The 22,689-nt window shown below is 39.6% G+C and overlaps 1 protein-coding gene across 2 annotated transcripts; it reads left to right on the top strand.

Moving 5' to 3' along the window:
• Positions 1-337: 337 nt before the first annotated feature.
• On the top strand, positions 338-22,459 carry LOC107775743 (IAA-amino acid hydrolase ILR1-like 5). 2 transcript variants are annotated; one of them, XM_075242470.1, is made up of 5 exons: positions 345-1,038; positions 1,477-1,602; positions 20,750-21,064; positions 21,283-21,411; positions 21,953-22,459. In XM_075242470.1, the coding sequence occupies exons 1-5, from the start codon at positions 673-675 to the stop codon at positions 22,331-22,333; spliced, it is 1,317 nt and encodes a 438-aa protein (XP_075098571.1). In that variant the 5' UTR covers positions 345-672; the 3' UTR covers positions 22,334-22,459. The 2 variants fall into 2 exon arrangements, with proteins under 2 accessions (XP_075098572.1, XP_075098571.1); XM_075242471.1 differs by lacking the exon at positions 21,283-21,411 and having other exon boundaries at positions 338-1,038.
• The last annotated feature ends 230 nt before the right edge of the window (positions 22,460-22,689 follow it).

Here is a 22,689-nt window from a genome sequence, read left to right on the forward strand (position 1 = left end):
ATACGCCCTATTCCGTGTTATTCTTATACATAGCAAACTATGACATTAGCAATACAATAATTTTAATACATGGATAAGCATGTATAAAGGCAAAATTGCCCTTTCAAAATCTTTTTCAAATTCTTTGCAAAGAATGTGGAGAAAAAATTATTAACACCAAACCAAAAAGTAGATAAGAAATAATTCCCTAATCCCAACATTATTAATACATTTAACAAGTAATCATTGAGTAATCCTCAACAGCATTTAACAAGTTTGATGGGACTGGGGACATACCATACAAGTGTTCATTATGTACCCTTACAAAAATCATTTACCGAGTGGGCTAGGGATCGGATTCAAAAACATTCTAAAGCTGAAATTTGGAATTTGGAATTGACTATATACAATTTCTTCTATTCAAATTAGAAGTGAGCAAAAAAGATCATTTTCTCTTCTTGGTTTAGAATGGCAAAATAGGAGGTCCCTGAAGTAGAATAAAATTTCTTTGATCATTTTATCATTGAAAACAGCGATAAAATGAAACAAAATCACATAAGTACCCCGAGTCAAAGTGTCAAACACCCAATAGTTCAAGAAAATGATCTCTTATACCCCAGTAAAGTAATCTTCAGGTATTCTACAGAGATTGCTACTCCAGTTGTAAATATCCCCTTTACTGTTTGATCGCGAATGGAATTTTACCAAAAACTGGCAACATGTTCTCATTTCCCCCTTTTTTTACCTTTGTCGATTTTGTGCTTCATCCTCTTACATTCCATTCAAGGTAGCTACTTTGATCAAGAATATGGTAAGCAGGTACTGAGCTCAGCAATAGAAGATAATGATTGGTTAGTATCCATAAGAAGGAAAATTCATGAATACCCAGAGCTCAGATTCCAAGAATATAACACCAGTGCTCTCATTCGTACTGAACTCGATAAACTTGGCATTTATTATGAATACCCTTTTGCCAAAACTGGTCTTGTTGCTCAAATTGGCACCGGTTCTCCTCCTGTTGTTGCTTTACGAGCTGATATGGATGCCCTTCCTCTCCAGGTTCGTCCCAAATCCTTAGCCACCTTCTTATTCTACACACAATTTTTCTTTTTACTATCAATCAATTATACCTCAATCGTGAATCTTAAGAAAGCCACGGAGATTCAATATATTGTGTATATACATAAGAAAAAAAATTTGACCTATTTACCCAGTGTACTTTTCGGCCCAAAGGGTGTCAGTTGACTCCCCTTGGACAAGGTTGCTCTGCCCCTAGTTATATGAATCTTCTTGTATCTAATTGAGAGGATTCAATATAGTTAAATTATTTATACACTGGTTATCAACCTAGCACAATCCTCCAACTTTATTTGAATTTGCAACTGGCTATGCTTTGTGAAGCTTAAATAGGTGGAGTTAGCATGAAAGATTCTTAATAGTGTGCATATTTAGTTATGGAATGTCTCTAACATTATTCTCGAGTGAATATAACCATAGGAGCTTGTTGAATGGGAGCATAAGAGCAAAGTTACTGGCAAAATGCATGGATGTGGACATGATGCCCACACGGCGATGCTTCTTGGCGCTGCTAAGCTGCTGAATGAGCGAAAGGACAAACTTAATGTAAGTTTGTTAACCTTACCCATTTCACTAATGCTGATTCATTTGGAATGTATTTTGTGCTTGTGCGATTCTGCAACAAACTTTTAGTAGACTCAGCTATGAATATTCATGAAGAAATGAATGCCGGGCTCTTTCTTTCACTGCTAACCCCAAGAAGTTTCAACATGCTGAAACTTTCCGCCGGCCGGCCAAAGAGAATCAGCTAGTTTAGTTTTGCTCGACAAAACAGAAAGTATCATAGTACGGGGCTCAAGCTTAGATAGAAGAGTCCAATGAGTCCACTAGTCCATCAATGGAAATTCGATAGAAAACTCAAGTGAGAAAGTCACAATCCATTGAATAAGATCGGCTCAAGGTGAGAGCTCAAAATTAGGCGAGGGATCGACGACCCACAGAGAACCCAACCTTTTCAAGTAGGGATTGAAAGAAATCAATTGAACTAGACAAAGAAGATAAAAAAAGAAAAGTATAGTGGCTGACTGTTCCAAATTTCACCTATACATTTCTTTGAGATTTAAACAATTATTTTTCTTTTCTTATGAAATGTTTATTATTTGTTGATAGATCTAAAGCTTATGCCATAGAAGCTGACAAGCTCATAGAGGAAGAGTACTCGCGCTACCGCGCTACGACTTACATAGTTGATCTGTCAACTTAGTTGAAAAGCATCCTAGAGATTGATTGGCTTTTCCAGTACTAGGCTTTTACTTTCTTGTAGTTCTTCTCTTTACATCTACCTCCAAAACAAACAAAAAGGACGACGAAATTGCTATATCTATATATAGAAAGATGTGGACTGGAGAGTTTGGATTGAGGTCACTATGCTTGACACATCGTAGTTGGACCAAAGATTTTTTGCACAATGTTGACCAATGACTAGATTGTCTTTTTCTCAGAAGTACTACTATTAGTTTTGAGCTATCGGATCATTTTATCCGTTGTGCTTTGACTTCTTATCTAGGTTTTCATGTACACTAGCCCTTTGGAGCTTATTCTAAAAGGGGGTATTTCTTAAATATAGAGGACTGTAAGAAGATAGATGAAAACATTCTTTAATAGAGGGGGGTATTATGTGTACTTTGTCGAGATAATGAAAGAACAAACTCGAAAGGAATAGACCAAAAAGGATATCTTTTTGCTTTTTTATCAGATTTAGTTCATTTGTTCACATGTATTTCTCTTGTTTGAGAAAATAATTGAGAACATTAAACAAGAGCTTCTTATATGTTCATCTAAGACAGGTAAAGAAAAATTAAATACTTCCTTACAAGATCTTGTCAGTCAATAGAACTTACAACTTTTTTGAGCCATCTCAATGTTTGTACAAGATAACTAACAACGGTGGTGAACAGCTCAGTCCTTCCTTACACAATTGTCTCTGCACTTTTCTTTGATAAGTAAAAGGTTTTATTATTCAACTAGTACCAAGATGGTACAGAAAACAAAGTACAAGGCTTCAGTATAACTTTTTCACCAACGTAGTTACATCTTTCCCCCTAGTAAGTAAAAAAAATAAACCAGAACCAAGAAGGAACAGAAAACAAAGTACAAGGCTTCAGTATAACTTTTTCACCAACATAGTTACATATTTCCCCCTAGTAAGTAAAAAAAAACCCAGATATTGATCCATCCTATCTAGGGTATTACTATAACACCACAAATACAAGTTCTTAATACATTTGTTTTTTACTCTAGATATTTGCAATCTCTTCCCTTCGAAGCATCCTTGATCCTCTCTAGCCATAAAGTCCATAAAATGCAATTAGGGATGGTTTTCCAGATTTGCTGTAAATTCCTTTTGACTCTTTGAGACTGCCACATTATCAACATATCACTGATCTTATGTGGTAACACCAGGGTTATGCCCATGATGTTAAGAAACAATTCCCAACATTGCCTTGAGAATATACAGTGCAAGAATAAATGCTTAACAGTTTCCTGCTCTGAGTTACAGAAGTAACATCTTCTGCATAATGAAAAGCCTCTTCTCTGCAATTTATTTTGAGTTAGACAAGCACTCGTACCTGCTATCCATCCAAAATAGGCTGCTTTCACCGGTACTTTTGTTTTCCAGATCACTTCCCAAGGCCAATTAGGATTCCTTGACTATTTTGCTGCAGCAACATCTTTTAGCAATTGTTTCACTGAAAGTAACTTATCCCTGCTATTGATCCAAATCAGCCTTGTGAGAAATAATACACCGAAAATTATATTATTGATTACTTTAACTATAATACAAGTACCCCTATTTATAACAATACACAATACCTACACTACTCCTATTCCATGTAGGACTATTCTTATTTACACAACAACTTACTAACTAACACTCTCCCTTAAGCCGGTGCGTATAAATCAATACTAGGACCAGTGAGGGAATTGGTGAAAATATCTGCAAGCTGATCATTCGACTTCACAAACTTTGTAGCAATATCTCCTGAGAGTATCTTTTCTCTAACGAAGTGACAGTCAATCTCAATGTGTTTAGTTCTCTCATGGAACATCGGATTTGATGCAATATGAAGGGCAACTTGATTGTCACACACAAGTTCTATCTGGCTGATTTCACCAAATTTCAACTCCTTGAGCAACTGCTTGACCCAAACTAACTCACATGTTGACATAGCCATTGCTCGATATTCTGCTTCTGCACTGAACCGAGCAACTAAATTCTGTTTCTTGCTTTTCCAAGACACCAAATTGCCTCACACTAAAACACAATATCCAGACGTAGAACGTCTATCAGAAAGTGATCCTGCCCAATCAACATGTGGATATCCAACGATCTGCTCATGGCCTCGATCATCAAACAATAATCCTTTGCCTGGAGCCAACTTTATATACCGAAGAATGTGTACAACTGCATCTCAATGACTATCACATGGAGAATCCATAAACTGACTTACAACACTCACAGGAAAGGAAATATCAGGTCTAGTCACTGTGAGATAATTTAATTTACAAACTAGCTGCCTATATCTTGCAGGATCACTAAGCAACACCCCCTGTCCTGGCAGAAGTTTTGAATTCGGATCCATCGGAGTGTTAACAAGTCTACAACTTGTCATTCCTGTCTCCTCAAGAATGTCTAGGGCATACTTCTGTTGTGAGATCACAATACCTGAGCTAGACTGAGCGACCTCAATACCTAGAAAATACTTTAATTTGCCCAGATGCTTAGTCTGAAAGTGTTGAAAGATATGTTGCTTCAACTTAGTAATATCATCCTGATCATTGCCGGTAATAACAATATTGTCAACATAGACCACCAGATAAATACAAAGACTTGAGGCAGAATGCCGATAAAACACAGAGTGATCAGCTTCACTACGAGTCATGCCAAACTCCTGGATAACTATGCTGAACTTACCAAACCAGGCTCGAGGAGACTGCTTTAGACCATAAAGTGACCAGCGCAAGCGACGTACAAGGCCACGAGACTCCCCTGAGCAACAAAACTAGGTGGTTGCTCCATATAAACTTCATCTTCAAGGTCACAGTGAAGAAAAACATTCTTAATGTCCAGTTGATAGAGAGGCCAATGGCGAACAACAACCATGGATAGAAAAAGACGGACTTTTGCTATTTTAGCTACGGGAGAGAAAATATCACTGTAGTTTAGCCTAAATATCTGAGTATATCATTTGGCAACAAGCCGGGCCTTAAATTGATCAACCTGGCCATCCGGACCAACTTTGACTGCATAAACCCAACGACAACCAACAGTAGATTTACCTTAAGTAAGATGAGCAAGATCCCAAGTACCACTCGTATGTAAAGCAGACATTTCGTCAATCATAGCATGTCGCCATCCTGGATGAGACAATGCTTTACCTGTAGACGTAGGATGGAAACAGAGGACAAAGAAGATATAAAAGCATAATGGGGTGATGGCAGACGATGATAATTTAAATCGACATAATGGGGATTAGGATTAAGTGTGGTCCGTATACCTTTCCGAAGTGCAATCGGTGTACTGGGAAGAGACAAGTCCGCAGTAGGAGCAGGGTCAGGTGTAGGACGTGAATCAGCTAGGCCTAATGCTGGGCGCGGACGACTATGATAAGTCAAGAGTGGTGTTCATGTGGCGGGGGATCTAGGAGGAGCAACACTAGACTGCTCAACGGTTGGAATGGGTAAAACTTCTGTGGCGGAAAGTGAAGGAGGAGATATAGTAAACTCCTCAAAGGTCGGTATAGGTAAGACCTCAGATATATCAAGGTGGTCAGAAGAGGTAAAGAAAGGTTTAGACTCAAAAAAATGTAACGTCAGTTGACATAAGGTACCTATGAAGATCAGGTGAGTAACAACGATATTCCTTTTGAACACGAGAATAATCAAGGAAGACACACTTGAGAGCATGAAGAGCTAACTTATCTTTCCCAGGGGCTAAGTTATGAACTAAACATGTGCTCCCAAAAATACGAGGGGGAAAAAAATATAAGGGTGATCGGGGAAACAATACTGAATACGGAATCTGATTCTGGATGGGAGATGAAGGCATCCATTAATAAAATAACAAGCTGTGAGAACTGCATCGCCCAAGAAACGCACCGGAATATGAGATTCAATGAGAAGTGTGCGAGCAGTCTCAATGAGGTGCCTATTCTTTCTCTCTGCAACCCCATTTTGCTGAGGGGTATAAGGACAAGAGGTTCGATGAATAATTCCTTGAGAAGTCATAAACTGCTGAAACTGAAAGGATAAATATTCTAAGGCATTATCACTGCGAAAAGTGCGAATATAAACACCAAATTGATTTTTGATTTCAGCACAAAAATTCTGGAATATAAAAAAAACTCAGAACGATCTTTCATTAAGAAAATCCAAGTACATCTTGAATAATCATCAATGAAACTAACAAAATAGCGAAATCCCAAGGTTGAACTGACTCTACTAGGACCCCATATATCAGAATGAACTAAAGAAAAAACAGACTCTGCATGACTCCCAACACTACGAGGAAAGTAGGCTCGGGTATGTTTGCCGAGCTGACACGACTCCCAATAATGTAGATAAACTAGACAAACTAGGCACCATCTTCTGAAGCTTGGATAAACTCGGATGTCCTAAACGTCTGTGAATTAGGTCTGGAGAATCTATAACTAGACATGCCTTGGAGGGATTGAGTGAGTTAAGGTAGTAAAGGCCTTCTGATTCACGCCCTGTACCAATCGTCTGTCCCGTACTGCGGTCCTACATAATAAAAGAATTATCAATAAAGTATATACCACAATGGAGGGCACGAGTAAAACGACTAACAGATGCAAGATTAAAAGGACAACCAAGGACATAAAGAACGGAATCTAGAGTGACAAAAGATAGGGGATTAGCTTGTCCAACTGCTTTTGCTTTAGTTTGAAACCCATTGGCTAAAGTAACAGTGGGAAGAGACGGTGAATATACAATATTTGACAAAAGTGATTTATTACCAGAGATATGATCAGAAGCGCCTGAGTCCATGACCCATGGTCCAAGAGTACTGGACTGGGAAACACAAGCAAAAGAATTACCAGCAACAGAAGTATAAGTCTGACCAACAGAGGCTACTTGTGGAGATGTCTGCTTACTTGCTCGCTACTGAAGGAGCTCATTATATTCCCCTTTAGATAAAGAAAATCCTTGGTTACCTGTATTCTCGGTCTGAGCAACATAAGCATTTTTGGGTGGTCGACCTCCTCCTCGTCTATTCTCTATAGTTTGAGATGCCCGATTTTCCACTATCTGGGATGCGAGAACAGATGAGTCAAGTGTCTGTGATAAGATCACTGGGTGACTTGGTGCTGCAGCAAGGCTAAGTAATCGAGAGAATAATTCATCAACTGTAGGGACAGTCAGACTAGCCAAAATCTGGTCACGTACTGAATCAAAGTCATTAGGAAGTTTAGCGAGTATAAGAACTAGAAACATCTTCTGTCGTTGCTCTTGTTGCTTTTCAATAATAGCAGAAACTGGCATCAGCTTCTCAAATTCTTCCATGACTGTCTATACTTGTCCCAAGTAAGTGGACATATCCGATTCCTGTTTCTTCAAGCTTGTCATTCGCGATATCACATCATAAAAACGAGATATGTCATTAGTGTATAAACTACGAGCCTTTTCCCAAACTAAATAACATGCCTGGAATGGGCGAAACAAAGGCATCAATTTGGAATCAATAGATCGCCACAAGATACTACATAACTGAACATCGATCTTTTCCCACTGTGCTTTGGCCTTTTCATATCCCTCACTAGCCTGTTTAGTTAAGTGATCTTGAACACCTTGACCTTTACACCACAACTCAACAGACGAGGCCCAAGATAAATAATTTGAACTCCCAAGTAGAGGTTCAGAAGTAATCATCAAGATTGAATTTTCAACTCCAGTGTTTTTGGAACCACAAAAATCAAGTCCGAGAGACATGGTTGGATTGAAGAGAGGGGTAGCAAAAATATCAGCAAATAACAGAAGAAATCTGGATACTTTTGCCGGAAAAATAAGAAACAGTAGCTGGAATCTAGAATGTTTCGCCGAAAAATAAAAAAGTCGTCGGATTTTTGTGAAAACGATGGGTAGGCTCGAAAAAGCCTCGCAAAGAGGTTGTCTGAAGAAAAACATTTGATAGCTGGCCGGAAAAAGGCCACACGCACCGGCGCGTGGCTAAGATCTCGCGGGAAAACCTGACTTCTGGGCCGCCCGTGAGGGGTCGGTTGCCGGAGAACTTTATTGGGGTTTGGTCGCGGAAGGCTTGGGAACCCTGTGATGGTGTTGGTTTTCGCACAAAACCAACAGAGACTGATCTGATGCAAATCAGCCCTAGAAAGTCGTCGGAATTTGACGCACGACAATTGTCCAACTTTTTTCGGATGTGTCTCACTCACGCTCTGATACCATGTGAGAAATAATGCACCGAAAATTATATTATTGATGTACTTTAACTATAATACAAGTACCCCAATATACAATACCTACACGACTCCTATTCCATGTAGGACTATGCTTATTTACACAACAGCTAACTAACTAACAAGCCTATCAACACAGTTCTGATCTACGATGCAAGTATTTAATTGTTGAAGCAGTTGGCAAAAGCTATCCAATTCCCAATCGTTTAGGTTTCTTCTAAAAAATATTCCATCCAGAATCTGAATTGAAATCAGCAATATAACCTTCTTTATTCAAAGCACAGTTAAATAACTCTGAATACTTGCTTTTAAAACTCTCATCTCCACACCATGTGTCCAGCCAAAATTTAATTCTACCACCATTTCCTACCTCCAATCTGGTATATTGCAAAAATTCATCCCACCAATCACTCACTGTTGTCAAAGGCGCGCTTAAAGCGCGCTTAAACCCTGAAACGAGGCTCAAAACACGTTGACCGCTTCGCCTTGCTTTGTGGGCGCTTTAGTGTCGCATCAAAGCTCTAAGTCATACTTTTCCTTGCCAACGAGTGTAATCCCGAAAAGGCGACCTTAAACAATTGATATTTCACCTTATTGTGAATTTTTTTCAATTTCTTTGTCCATATATTTGTTATTCATGCTTATAATGATTAGTCTTGGATTACGTGCATATTTTTTACTTTTTCTTCCGTTGTACCTTTTTTCATTAAAACCCGCGCTTTATTTGCGCTTTGCGCTTAAAACCCCAATGGACCTTAGAGCTTTTTTGCGCTTTTCGCCTTTGATAACACTGAATCACTTATTTCTTTCCAGATTCTCCCACAATTTTTCAACTGCGAAGAATTTTGTTTCCATCCCATCTTATCTCCATAAATAGCATCTATCATTTTCTGCCAAATTTCCTCACTTCGTGAACTATATCTCCATAGCCATTTAAAAAGCAAACTTCTATTATGCAATCCCAATCCTCCTTCCTTTCTGTCTTCAATGACTACTTGCCACTTGACCAAATGTATCTTCTTTTTGTCTGAGTTCCCATCCCATTAGAACTGCCTTCTTATGGAGTCTAATTTCTTCTCAACTGATGCAGGCATCCTGAACACGGACATAGTGTAGGTAGGTATCCCATTCAAAACACTATTTATTAAAGTCAACCTGCCCCCCATTGACAAGTATTGCTTTTTCCATGGAGTCAGCTTACTACTGCACCTATCAATAACCCCTTGCCAGATGCTTTAATCCTTCCTTTTTGCACCCAAAGGCAATCCCAAATAAACAGTGGGAAAATTTTCTACTTTACAGCCCAGAAAGTTTGCCAGATCGTCCACACAGTCATCAGCACTAATATTGAAGATGCTACTCTTAGCCGGATTCATCCAGTGACTGCCTCAAAACATAACAGAACTCCTTTCAGATACCAGATTTGTTTCCTATCAGCTTCACAAAATAAGAGAGAATCATCAGCATGCAAAATATGACTGAGCAGCACACCTTCCTGATCATTTCTACCTATTTGAAGGCCTCTTAGCCAACCCAAGCTTTCTGCTTTCCTTAACATAGTACTGAGAATTTCCATAACCATTACAAACAAATAAGGTGACAGGGATCCCCTTGTCTAATACTGGGAACTGAAAAAACCTTGGGGGTTTTCATTAATAAGAATGGAGACTTCACTGTTGAAATGCAAAATTTGACCCAATCTATCCATTTCTCCTCAAAATTCATTAATCTCAACAAATTTAATAAACACTGCCAATTGACATGATCATATGCTTTCTCCAAATCAAGCTTGCAAGCCAACCCTTTCTTTTTTCTCCTCATCAGGTTATCTAGATTCTCATTTGCTACCATAGAAGCATCAGATATTTGCCTCCCTTTAATAAAAGCATTCTGATTAGGAGATACTAGCTTACTTATTACTGTCTTAAATCTCTCTGTTAGCAACTTTGAAATTATCTTATACACACTCCCCAATAGACTGATAGGTCTAAAGTCTTTAACCTCTACTGCTCCTTTCCTTTTAGGAATTAAAGCAATAAAGGTAGAATTCAGACTTTTGACAAAATGACCATTTCTATAAAATGCATCAACTGCCTTCCATATGTCCTTTCTCACTATGCTCCAACACTTTTGAAAAAAAACACATATTAAAACCATCAGGACCAGGAGCCTTGTCACCTTTAAAGGATTTGATCACTTCATCTAATTCCTCCTTATTAAAAGCTCTTTCCAACCATTCTTTTTCATTCTCTGTCAATCTCTTAAGGTCATCATTTTCCCATTGTGGCCTTCATGGTTCAGTTTCCCTAAATAGTCTTATAAAACCAAAATGTGATCTTTAATAACTCCCTCATCCTCTACCAAATCATCTCCAATAGCTAATTTATTAATACTGTTAAATCTTTTGTGAGCATTTGCCTGCTTATGGAGGAACTTAATATTTTTGTCTCCTTGTTCAATCCACAAACATCTAGACTTCTACCCCCATGAAATTTCTTCAGCCTTTGCCACTTCCTCTAGCTCTTTCTTGATGGATATTCTTTCCGCCTCACATTCTGCTTGTTGCTCAATTGACATAATTTTTCTGTTATGACCTAACTCTTCCAGTTTTGCCAAAGCATTATTTTTCCTATCTTCCAACTTTCCAAAAGTCTCACTGTTCCACTTTATCAAGTCTTCTTTCAACAACTTCAATTTTTTTGCAAGAATTACATCAGCTTACCCTTCCACCTCATAAGAATCCCATCAATTTTTCACCAAATCAGTGACACTCTTTTATGCTCAAGCCACATATTTTCGAACTTAAAATATCCTTTCCCTTTTTTCCAGTCACCACATTCTAAGAGAATTGAACAGTGATCTGAAGTGATTCTTGGCAACACTCTTTGCTTGATGCATTTGAATTGTTTATCCCACCTTTCTGAAATGAGAAACCTATCCAATCTAGATGCACATGAACTGTCCCTGCTTCTGAACCATGTGTAATTACCACCATGCAGAAGGAGATCAATTAATGATAACTCATTGATGATATTTGAAAATTCTCTTATATCTCTTGTATTTCTTTTCTCTCCCATTTTTTCTTCCATAAATATGATAACATTAAAATCTCCTCCCACCATCCAAGGTTGTGAAATAATTCCACTGATAGCTGCAATCTCATTCCATAAGTTTTTTCTCAACTTTCTATCACAAGGGCCATAAACCCTCGTGAAACCAAACTGATGCCCCGTGTTAATCTCTTCCTAAATTACAGTAATAGAATGTTGGCCCAAGTGTTTGTCTATGCAATGCTACCTCCTTTTATCCCAATAGATCAGGATCCCACCACTCCTCCCTTGAGCCTCCAGTTCTACCCAATCAGACCATCTTGAGCCTCCAATTTGTCTGATACAGGTAACACCAACATATTTCATTTTTGTCTCTACTAGGCATACTATGTCTGCATTCCATTTCTTCAACAAAAGATAGACCATTTCTCTTTTCTCCTTATCATGTAGTCCCCTCACATTCCAACAATTGCTTTTCGGATTCATTGAGTATTACTTAAAGCCCTCCTACCCCTGCTTCTTCCTCCACTACTAGATTCCCCTTTAAAACCCACTCCAAGTTCTAAGGCTTTTAACTCCCGTTCACCTCTCTTACCAGGAGAGGCATTACTTTCAGAAGAAGGCTGCTTCTTAGGTCTCCCATTTTCAATTCGAAGCAACAATTCTAATAAGTTATCTTCAATTTTATAAGATTTGATCCCCAGTTGCTTGCTAATCTTCATCATATTCCTCTTTAGCCATTTTGATGCTTCCATTTGATTCAACCTCTCTTGTATATTAATCACACTATCGTCGTGCCACTGCAACCTCAAAGTGACTTGAACTTCTGCCACCACAATTAGATCTACAGAGATTGGAAGGTCTGATTCCGTTTCACTATTAGAGAAGAAACCTATCGACCATCCTTCGCTATCCTCAAATGCCCATGCCCCATTAGTATCATCTTCTTTCTCAGAGTACTCTGACATATGGCCTATATCTTCCACCATATTTGTGTCCATCTTCTTGCCCAGGATTCTCAGTCCTTAGGCTTGATTCTTCTTCCCTTGCGCATGGATGCTCCAAATTTCTCGAATCTCCAATGCCTCCATCTTGAACACGGATTAGGCTTAAAGTCGTAATTTTCGAAGTATGAGATTCTTCCTGGAATGACTCGACTTCTAGTCTGAAGGGATCGTAATGTGTAAATTCTTCAGACCCTAAAAGGTTAAAAGGGTTTTGTTTTAAACTGCATGGGTCAATCCAACAACAACAACAACAAACCCAGTATAATCCCACGAGTGGGGTCTGGGGAGGGTAATGTGTACGTAGACCTTACCCCTACCTTGAAGGTAGAGAGGTTGTTTCCGATTGACCCCCGACTCAAGGAATGAAAAAGAAAGCAGTAACAACCAGCAATACCAACAACAAGATAATAAGAAAACAAGCAGTAACAATAACAAGATAATAAGAGAACAAGCAGTATTAACAACAAGATAATAAGAAAACATGTAGTGATAAAGATTGTCAATAACCGAATACAAGGCTAACTACTAATACTACCGGTATGGGGAATACACACACTCGACTACCTACTAACCTTCTACCCTAATTCTCGACCTCCACACCTTCCTATCAAGCGTTATGTCCTCAGTGAGCTGAATCAATGCCAAGTCCTGCCTAATTACCTCTCTCCAGTACTTCTTTGGCCTACCTCTACCCCTCTTCAGACCAACCGAGGCCAACCTCTCACACCTCCTCACTGGAGCATCTGTGCTTCTCTTCTTCACATGCCCAAACCACCTAACCCTCGCTTCCCGCATCTTGTCCTCCACCGAGGCTGCTCCTACCCTGTCCCGAATATCTTCATTTCTAATCTTATCAATCCTTGTATGTCCGCACATCCATCTCAACATCCTTATTTCTGATACTTTCATCTTCTGGACATGAGAGTTTTTGACTGACTAACATTCTGCTCCGTACAGCATGGTAGGTCTAACAACCACTCTGTAAAACTTACCCTTAAGTTTATGTGACACATTCTTATCACATGAAACACAAGATGCGAGTCTCCATTTCATCTATCCCGCTCCAATATGATGAGTAACATCTTCATCAATCTCCCCATTTCCTTGGATAATAGACCCAAGGTACTTGAAGCTGACTCTCTTAGGGATGACTTGTGTATCAAGCCTTACGTCCAAGTACTCAGTCTTGGTCCTACTCAATTTGAAACCTTTAGACTATAAGGTCTGTCTCCAAACCTCCAGTCTCGCGTTAACACCGCCTCGCGTCTCGTCAGTCAGAACAATATCAATCGCAAATAACATACACCATGGCACCTCCCCTTGAATGTGGCTCGTCAATGTATCCAACGCCAAGGCAAATAAGAATGGGCTAAGAGCCGGCCCCTGGTGCAACTCCATCACAACTGGAAAGTGGTCTGAATCCCCCCCACTGCCCCACGATCTTCACTCGTGTTTTTGCTTCATCATACATGTCCTTAATCACCCTAGTGTAAGCCACCGGAACACCCTTAGCCTCCAAACACCTCCATAGAGTCTCCCTCGGGACTTTGTCGTATGCTTTCTCTAGATCAATGAACACCATATGTAAGTCCCTCTTCCTCTCCCTATACTGCTCCACCAACCTCCTTACAAGGTGAATGGCTTCCGTAGTCGAACGTCCCGACATGAATCCGAACATGATTTATCCAAGCATGATTGGGCTTGCAATTATTCCGGTGACATGTTGAAACAGAGGACCACCATTCCAACCTTTAACTCTTTATTGTAAAAACACCATTTTCCCATCTTAATTCTCTCAACTTCACCAGGGGATGAGAACTCAAAAAGAGCATATTCATCATTCAAATCTTTCACCTTAACACTTTCTGGGACTCTCCATACCTTATTAGCCCAGTTCTGTAACTTCCAGCAAGAAAAAGGTTTTTTCATATCACCTTTGAAGGATCCTAATAAACACTTACTGTGGTATTCTACCCTGCTTGGTAAGGAACTTGCATCAATCTTGAATTGACTCTTGTCCAGTGAATTATCATCGATTATCTTGATTTCATCTCTTGGCCAGGCCTCCTTTTGTGCTGTCTAGCATATAGATCCTCTCCTTGACATTCTTGTGCTTTGGAAATTTTTGATTTTGTCCTACTTCAACAAACATTCTAATCTTTTTCGCAAAATCACACCAACCTGCACCCTTACTAATCTCAGGAATGATAATTGCAACTTTACCTTTGTCATTTATTGCCACCACCCTGATATAACTTCCCATACTATTGAAATACTTGTAGAAGTAAGAATACAACTGACTTTGATTCTTCCAACTTCTACATTTTTTCTCCTCTTCTGATGCTTGTTCCATACAATAGCATAATGCCAGGATGTTCTTTCTGTCTATCGTTATTCTGCTGATAAAGTTTTTGCGTCTTTCAACCACTTCAAACCAGTTATCGTTTATCTCCACCACATCGAAGGATTTATTTTCAGCATAGAAAACGAAGGATCTGCTCATGGTGCCTTGCTTACTACTACCTTCACCTATCTCGTCGCCGTAGGCTTAAGTTACTCAGTGAAGAAAGTAAAACAAACAGGACACAAACAGAAAAGCAAAATCCAGAAGACAGAAGTAGTAGCCAAGAGCTCAGATGAAAAACTGTGATAGAAATAATTCGTGCTATAACTTGATTAGGGATATGCATGATGGTGCTAAGACTCGGGTGAGCACTGTGGGTGGTGACTCGGAGCATTTCCCTGTTGTGATGGGGTTGCAACAGGAATCGGCTCTTAGCCCGTTTTTATTTGCCTTGGCGATGGATGTACTGTCGCGACACTTTCAAGGGGAGGTGCCTTGGTGCATGCTATTTGCCTAGGATATAGTGTTGATTGACGAGACGCGAAGCGGAGTTAACGCGAGGTTTGGAGGTTTGGAGACAAACCTTGGAGTCTAAAGGTTTCAAGTTGAGCAGCACCAAAACAGAATACTTGGAGTGCAAATTTAGTGACGAGACCCATGAAGCAGACGTAGAGGTAAAGCTTGATGCTCAAGTTATCCCCAAGAGAGCTAGTTTTAAGTATCTGGGGTCTATTATCCAAGGTAACGGGGAGATTGACGAATATGTCGCACATCGCATCGGAGCGAGATGGATGAAATGGAGGCTCGCTTCCGGTGTTTTATGTGATAAGAATGTGCCGCCAAGACTTAAGGGAAAGTTTTATAGAGTGGTGGTCGACCGACTATGCTGTATGGGGCTGAGTGTTGGCCAGTCAAGAACTCCCCTGTGCAGAAGATGAAAGTAGCAGAGATGAGGATGTTGAGATGGATGTGTGGGTGTACCAGGAGAGATAAGATTAAGAATGAAGTTATCCGGGACAGAGTGAGAGTAGCCTCCGTGGAGGACAAGATGAGGGAGTCGAGGCTGAGATGGTTTCGACATGTTAAGAGAAGAAGCATTGATGCTCTTGTTAGGAGGTGTGAGAGGTTGGCCATGGCGAGTTTGAGAAGAGGTCGAGGTAGACCTAAGAAGTACTGGGGAGAGGTGATTAGACAGGACATGGCGCTGCTTCAGCTGACTGAGGACATGACCCTTGATAGGAGGGTGTGGAGGTCGAGGATTAGGGTAGAAGGTTAGTGGGTAGTTTTTTAGTTGCTCACCGATAGTCTTAGTAGCATGCATGTCCCTTCATATTCTTAGATTTTTATTGCGTTGTGTGGTCGTGTTTGCCTCAAGTATTGTATTCTCTGTTGCTATTATTTGGTACTACTTATCCATTATCTCTGTCACGACCCAAATCCACCATGGGTCATGATGGCGCCTAACGCCGCCGCTAGATAAGCCAACGGTGATTTACCAAATTAAATTATCCATTTTAGTATTTTTGTAATCAAAATTTTTCCTTAATTAGACAGTGTAAAAAAAGAATTTACGGAGTAATTAAAAATATCAACACGAACCACAATAATGAATAACCTGTAAGAACTCCAAAAACCTGGTGTCACAAGTGCATGAGCATCAACTAGGAAATATGATAAATGCAACATCTGTCTAGAATACAAATTAGACAGGAGTATGTAAATAACACTGATGGAGACTTTGTATGCTGCGGATTCGTAACATGGAATGCAGCTCACCGTAAGTCCCCGCAATAGCTGCGCCTCTGCGCCCAAAAAATCACTAAACATACATGTACCTGCACAAAAATGTGCAGCAAGTGTAGTATGAGTACGTAAATCAACGTGTACCCAGTAAGTATCAAGTCTAATCTCGAAGAAGTAGTGACGATAAGGTTGACTTTGACACTTACTATGAGTCAATAATATTAAAATAGAAATATTTAAATGGACATGGTTTATGTGAATAACAACAATTTCCTTAACAAGCGGAAATAATTAATTCTTTCAAATTCAATAATTTCCAATTAATAATTTATCTTGACAAGTTGCAATAGAATGTGAAGGTATCGTGTAATTATTATTACGAAGCACGATTTCTGCCGAGGTCGTACGGCCCGATCCAGAGTGTCGTGTACACTGCCGAGGGACGTGCGGCACGATCCATAGATGCATCTATATTGCTGAGGCGTACGACCCGCTCCACAAGAAAGGAGGACATTATTTTATGAACCTCCGGAATGAGAAGTTATTATAAGGCTAACACATAAGGATGTACAATATCTATTAACAATCAAGTAATTTGCATAAAAATTCAAGTATGTGAAATTTCGGTCTTTTACTATTTCCTCTAACAATTTCCAATATAATTCCAGTACTTTAGTTAAATAAATGATGCAATTATTACAAGTAATTCATGATTTGAGTTCTAAACTACTCGGACATAGCATAATTAGTAGTTGCGCATGGACTCTCATCACCTTGTGCGTACGTAGCCCCCCACAATTAGCAACAATTATTAATTTTAATCACCTATGGGGTAAATTCCCTCTTACAAAGTTAGACAAGAGACTTACCTCGTTCCGAAGTTCCATAGCCGGCTCCAACGTCACTCTAACACCTCAAACCGATGCTTGTCGATCCAAAATTATGCAAAGAAGGTGTAAATCAATCAAAATGTGTTATAATACCCATAATTAATCAATTTAAACAATTTCCAACTCCGCTCGAAAAGTCGATAAAATCAACCCTCGGGACCACGTGCCCGGATTCCGAAAATTTTCGAAGATAAACTTTACCCGTAACATCACGAACTCAAATATATGATTTATTCCTAATTCCATGTCCGATTTCGTGGTCAAAATCCAAAAATACCCATTTCTAGTTTTTTCTTCAAAATTTCAAATTTCTACAAATTTTCATGCTTGAATCCATATAAAATCCTTGTATTTAACTCACAATAGGTGGGGATAACTTACCTGGCCATTGATGATGAAAACCTCCACTTGAAGCTCTCCAAGAATCGCCCTAAACTAAGAGAGAATGAAAGAAATGGGCCAAATCCCGTCTTAAAAACAACTCACTGCCCATCCCCGGCCTTCGCACCTGCTGTCCTTTTTGCCGCTTCTGCGCCTCCGCTTATGCGGAGGATTACTTGTAGGTGCGGCTCCCCCAAGGCCAGCTCCTTCTCTTCTGCGTAAAATCTTCCGCACCTGCGGACTCCCAGTCCCAGGCTCGGAATCCCAAACGGACATCGATAACATCGAAATCCATTCCAACCCAAACTTAGGAAATTCTTAAACCTTCAAATTGCCAACCTTCCGTAGTAAGCACCGAAATACTCCCTAGCCACCCGATTCTCGACCCGAACATACTCCAAGGTCCAAAATTATCATACGAACCTATTGGAACTTTCAAATCCCGATTCCGAGGTCGTTTACTAAAAATCCAAACCTTAGTCAATTCTTTCAACTTAAAGCTTCTGAATTTAGAATTTTCTTCCCGAATCAACTTTAAACATCCCGAAATTCGATTCCGACCACACATACAAGTCATAATACCTGAAGTGAAGTTACTTAAGGCCTCAAACCACCGAATGACGCGCTAAAGCTCAAAACGACCGGTCGGGTCGTTACAATCTCCCTCTTTTTCTTCTCTCTTCCTTTCTTGTTTTCTTCTTCTTCTTCTCACCCTTTCCGAGCCGAGGGTCTATTGGAAGGTCTGCGTACAGACTACCCTCCCCATACCCTACCTGTTGGGAACATATTGGGTTTGTTGTTGTTGTTGTTGATTGGATTGAAGAAGAGAAAGATAGGATTCTAATCAAGGAGGGGATGGAGAGCAAAGGAAAATACGGCGGAGAATTTCAGAAAAGATGCCGAAGATCAGAACTGTTTCAGAGGAATTGAAAGGTTTCGCGTTTCCCAAGAGAGAGAAACTATCGCAACCAATCAAAATACTACGTGGCCTTCAGACCACAACCCTACAACTTTAGCTTTCTGTTATGTTACAGTGGCCTTTTCTGGTGAGGGTTTACAATTGTCTCTGCACTCCGAAGTATTGGTTGGTCTTCACAGAAATTTATCCAAAAATAGCATACATTTGATTGGTGAAGTTAGAGTAATACAGCAGCTAGCTACTATGTAGGGTTGCAAGATTGGAAAAGTTCCATTTACATTCCTTGGTACACCATTTGGGGCCAACTATAAGTCAATGCAGATTTGACAGAATGATTGAAAAGTTGGAGAGAAGATTGTATTCTTGGAGAAGAACTATCTCTCTATGGGAATCTCTCGACTCTGATAAGCGGGGGTCTTGAGTGCTATTTCAAACTTTGTTGTAATTTGTTTCCTTTCCCTGCATCTGTGGACAAGTGGAGAAGAGTCCTGTTGAGATGGTTGTAGTCAGAGATGCTACCTGATTGAACATTGTTTTGCAGGCATTCAACTTGTTCTTTGCTGAAGAGAGCAGGTTCAACATTGGAGGTAGCCCAAAAACCCTGATTGTCTTTTTTCTTTGTTAGGCTTCCACCCACTGGCTTTCTGTGTATCTTCCATTTTCTCTGTCGAGAATCACTAGTTGAAGTTATTTCTCTTGACACAAGAACTGAACTTTTTGAAGTGGTTAACAATGGTTGAGTTCCCACATGAGTTTCTTCATACTATCTTCTCTTCAAACTTCTCAAGGCCTCACAAATTGGAGGGGGGAGAGGTTTGATTACCTGACCTCTAACCTCGTTGAGACCTTGTCAAGGCTTAAAAGGAATTTAAAGTTTCTATCTCTTCAACCATCTCCTTGGATCTCATGGGCATTCCCAGTCAGGACTGCCAAAAAACATCTAGCTGTTTCCGGAAATGCCCGAGAGCACAATAATATTGGGTTACTGACATATTACCTTGCCGGAGATTATGAACATCACCTATAGTCAAAAAACGTGAAGCTGTATTTTTATTGTCTTGATATGTCTCCGTCGGAACAGTCCGAATTTCATAGCAGTGTCGCAAAAAAGGAATAGTTGCGGTTTTATTATCGATGATGCTACTTAACTTCGATATGACCATGTTATTCTTTCATTCTCTAACTCTGAAACTTGGATCATCCTTCCGTGGGTGACTAGTAGTGCCTGTGGGTAATCATTTTTGCCTTGTCCTTAAATGAACATATAAAGTGATTTTGCCCATTGAACATTGTTGTGACCATTCATGATTCATCAATTGTCTCGACATGGAGAACCTAGCCCTCTGATCCTCCATGGCTTACACGTTCACGTCCAGATGAAGCAACCAGAGAAACTAATTCAGGCATGACGAGAAATTTGCCGGTCAAGAGAGAGGATCGATCAGAACCTGTTGAAGGAAAGGGTAGATGACGGAGTTGGCCCAAATCTATTGGTCTCTGGTACCACGAAAAAGAAACTGAGAAGACTGATAACTTCTATCTACATTACAATAACGATACATGGCTGCATATATAGGGAATGAGGAAACCATGAATGCTTTTTTTGATTTCTTTTATACTTGACCAATAAAAAGAAATTCAAAACTGAACCATACTTTCTAATTACTTGTCAGTCTGTAATTGTCTGACTGATACTATTAGATATTTCTTTTCAACTTTATAGGAATACATTTGTCACATGGCACTCGTAAAGCACTGTTTGAATTGACTTAATCTGTTTTTGCCCTTTGTGTGGCATCATTCAATATCAATCCATCTCTTGGGATAATCTACAATAGAAAGTTGATTGGTTGCTTGCTTGGGGTAGTCTACAATAGAAAGTTGATTTGTTGCTTGTCTCTATTTTTATTTTTTGAACCCGAAAAGGGAACGGTAAGACTTGTTTTCCAACCTGCGGAGGAGGGAGGAGCTGGTGCATATCATATGATCAACGAAGGGGCTCTAGGTGATGCAGAAGCTATATTTGGAATGCATGTTGATTTTAAAAGACCTACAGGGAGCATCGCTACTAGTCCTGGACCCATTTTAGCTTCTGTTTCCTTCTTTGAGGCAAAAATAGAAGGAAAAAGTGGGCATGCTGCAGAACCCCATGCTACTGTGGATCCAATACTTGCTGCATCATTTGCAATTGTGGCATTGCAGCAGCTCATCTCAAGAGAAGCAGATCCCCTTCATAGTCAAGTATGTAGCCTATGCTTAATTAGAAGTATACATCTTTGGTTTACACACACACAGAGACACACAGACACATAATTATGTAGGTGCATATATTCCCTTCAGGAACATTTCTTGTTTTAGACAACTAATTGTTTTGAGGTGGAAGCAGTATAGTGCTTGAGATCTGAAGCCTCATTGACAGTTAAGCTGACTGAGATTGAAATTCTCACTTCTGCCTGAAGGTTCTTTCTATTACTTATGTCAGAGGTGGATCAGCATCAAATGTAATTCCGCCTTATGTTGAATTTGGGGGAACTCTGAGGAGTCTTACAACTGAAGGCTTGCTTCAACTTCAAAAGAGGGTAAAAGAGGTAGTTTGCTGACTGTTGTTGACTATCAACATCTGCAAACTAGATTTTCTGCCAGACGTCTTTAACATGTAGTTTTCTTAAAAATTTTAGTGATTTTTTGGAGTGATGCTTAATAGCCTTAAACTGAGCCTTCTTAGCTACTGAGAGCTATGTAATCAAATTAACAAGATTAAGGGTGAATAATTCTCGAACACATATTCACATGAATATATGAGTCTAAGTTGAATGAATGATATAACTTTGTGGTCTGCTTGCAATTTTCCCATGAAGATGCCATGTAACTCTAGCATTCATAACAGATCATCTTTCCCTGCTTTGCTTCTCTTTCTTTGTCAAAATCAATTTTATGCCTGTCCTCAAGATAGAAGCTTATTATTTTTACTATTGAATCATCTATTTCTATTTCACATTGTTGAATTAGATGCTAATCGTCTTCAATGTCTAGTATTGCTGCAAGTTCTTACTAATTAATGTGAACAGAACCTAGATTTCTTGTGGCAACTTTGTGCAGTTGTAACACACATTTATATGGAGCCTGCAGGTAATTGAAGGACAGGCTGCTGTGCATAGGTGTAAGGCGTACATTGACATGAAAGAGGAGGATTTCCCAGCATATCCAGCTTGCATAAATGATGAGCGCTTACATCAACATGTAGGGAGGGTTGGCAAACTCCTGCTTGGTTCCGAGAACATCAAGGAAGCTGAAAAGGTTATGGCAGGTGAGGACTTTGCCTTCTATCAAGAATTGATCCCTGGAGTTATGTTTCAAATTGGAATCAGAAATGAAAAAGTGGGCTCTACCCACGCCCCACACTCCCCTCACTTCTTTCTCGACGAGGATGTCCTGCCAATTGGAGTAGCGTTGCACACAGCCATAGCAGAGATGTATCTGAATGATTACCAACGTTCCATTGCGATTTAGATATATTTACACTGTCGTTAGTTGGTCTCTCGAGTCGTATAAATGTTCCAATCACTACTCATACATTCTGCGCATTGTATATATTGCAACGATAAACAAGCAAGGTCATGTGGTTCCTTTTCTTTTTCTTGTTTGCCATGGTGACTCTTGCGCTCTTTAAAGTTTCTCTTATGCAACAAGGCATCAAGCAGGTAGCTAAGTATGCAGAGAATTTCTAGTTCTAGTCATCATCTTAGGATTTACAATTTTGTTGCTTCCAATAATCCAGCAACCCTCTGGGCTCTGAATATTGGTATTCCTTTCCCTTTATTTTGGTACTAGTTCTGGTTAGGTGCGTTGCACGTGTATTCCGTGTC

This window comes from Nicotiana tabacum, chromosome 21 (genome assembly GCF_000715075.1).
Source record: "Nicotiana tabacum cultivar K326 chromosome 21, ASM71507v2, whole genome shotgun sequence".
Classification (NCBI taxonomy): domain Eukaryota; kingdom Viridiplantae; phylum Streptophyta; class Magnoliopsida; order Solanales; family Solanaceae; genus Nicotiana; species Nicotiana tabacum.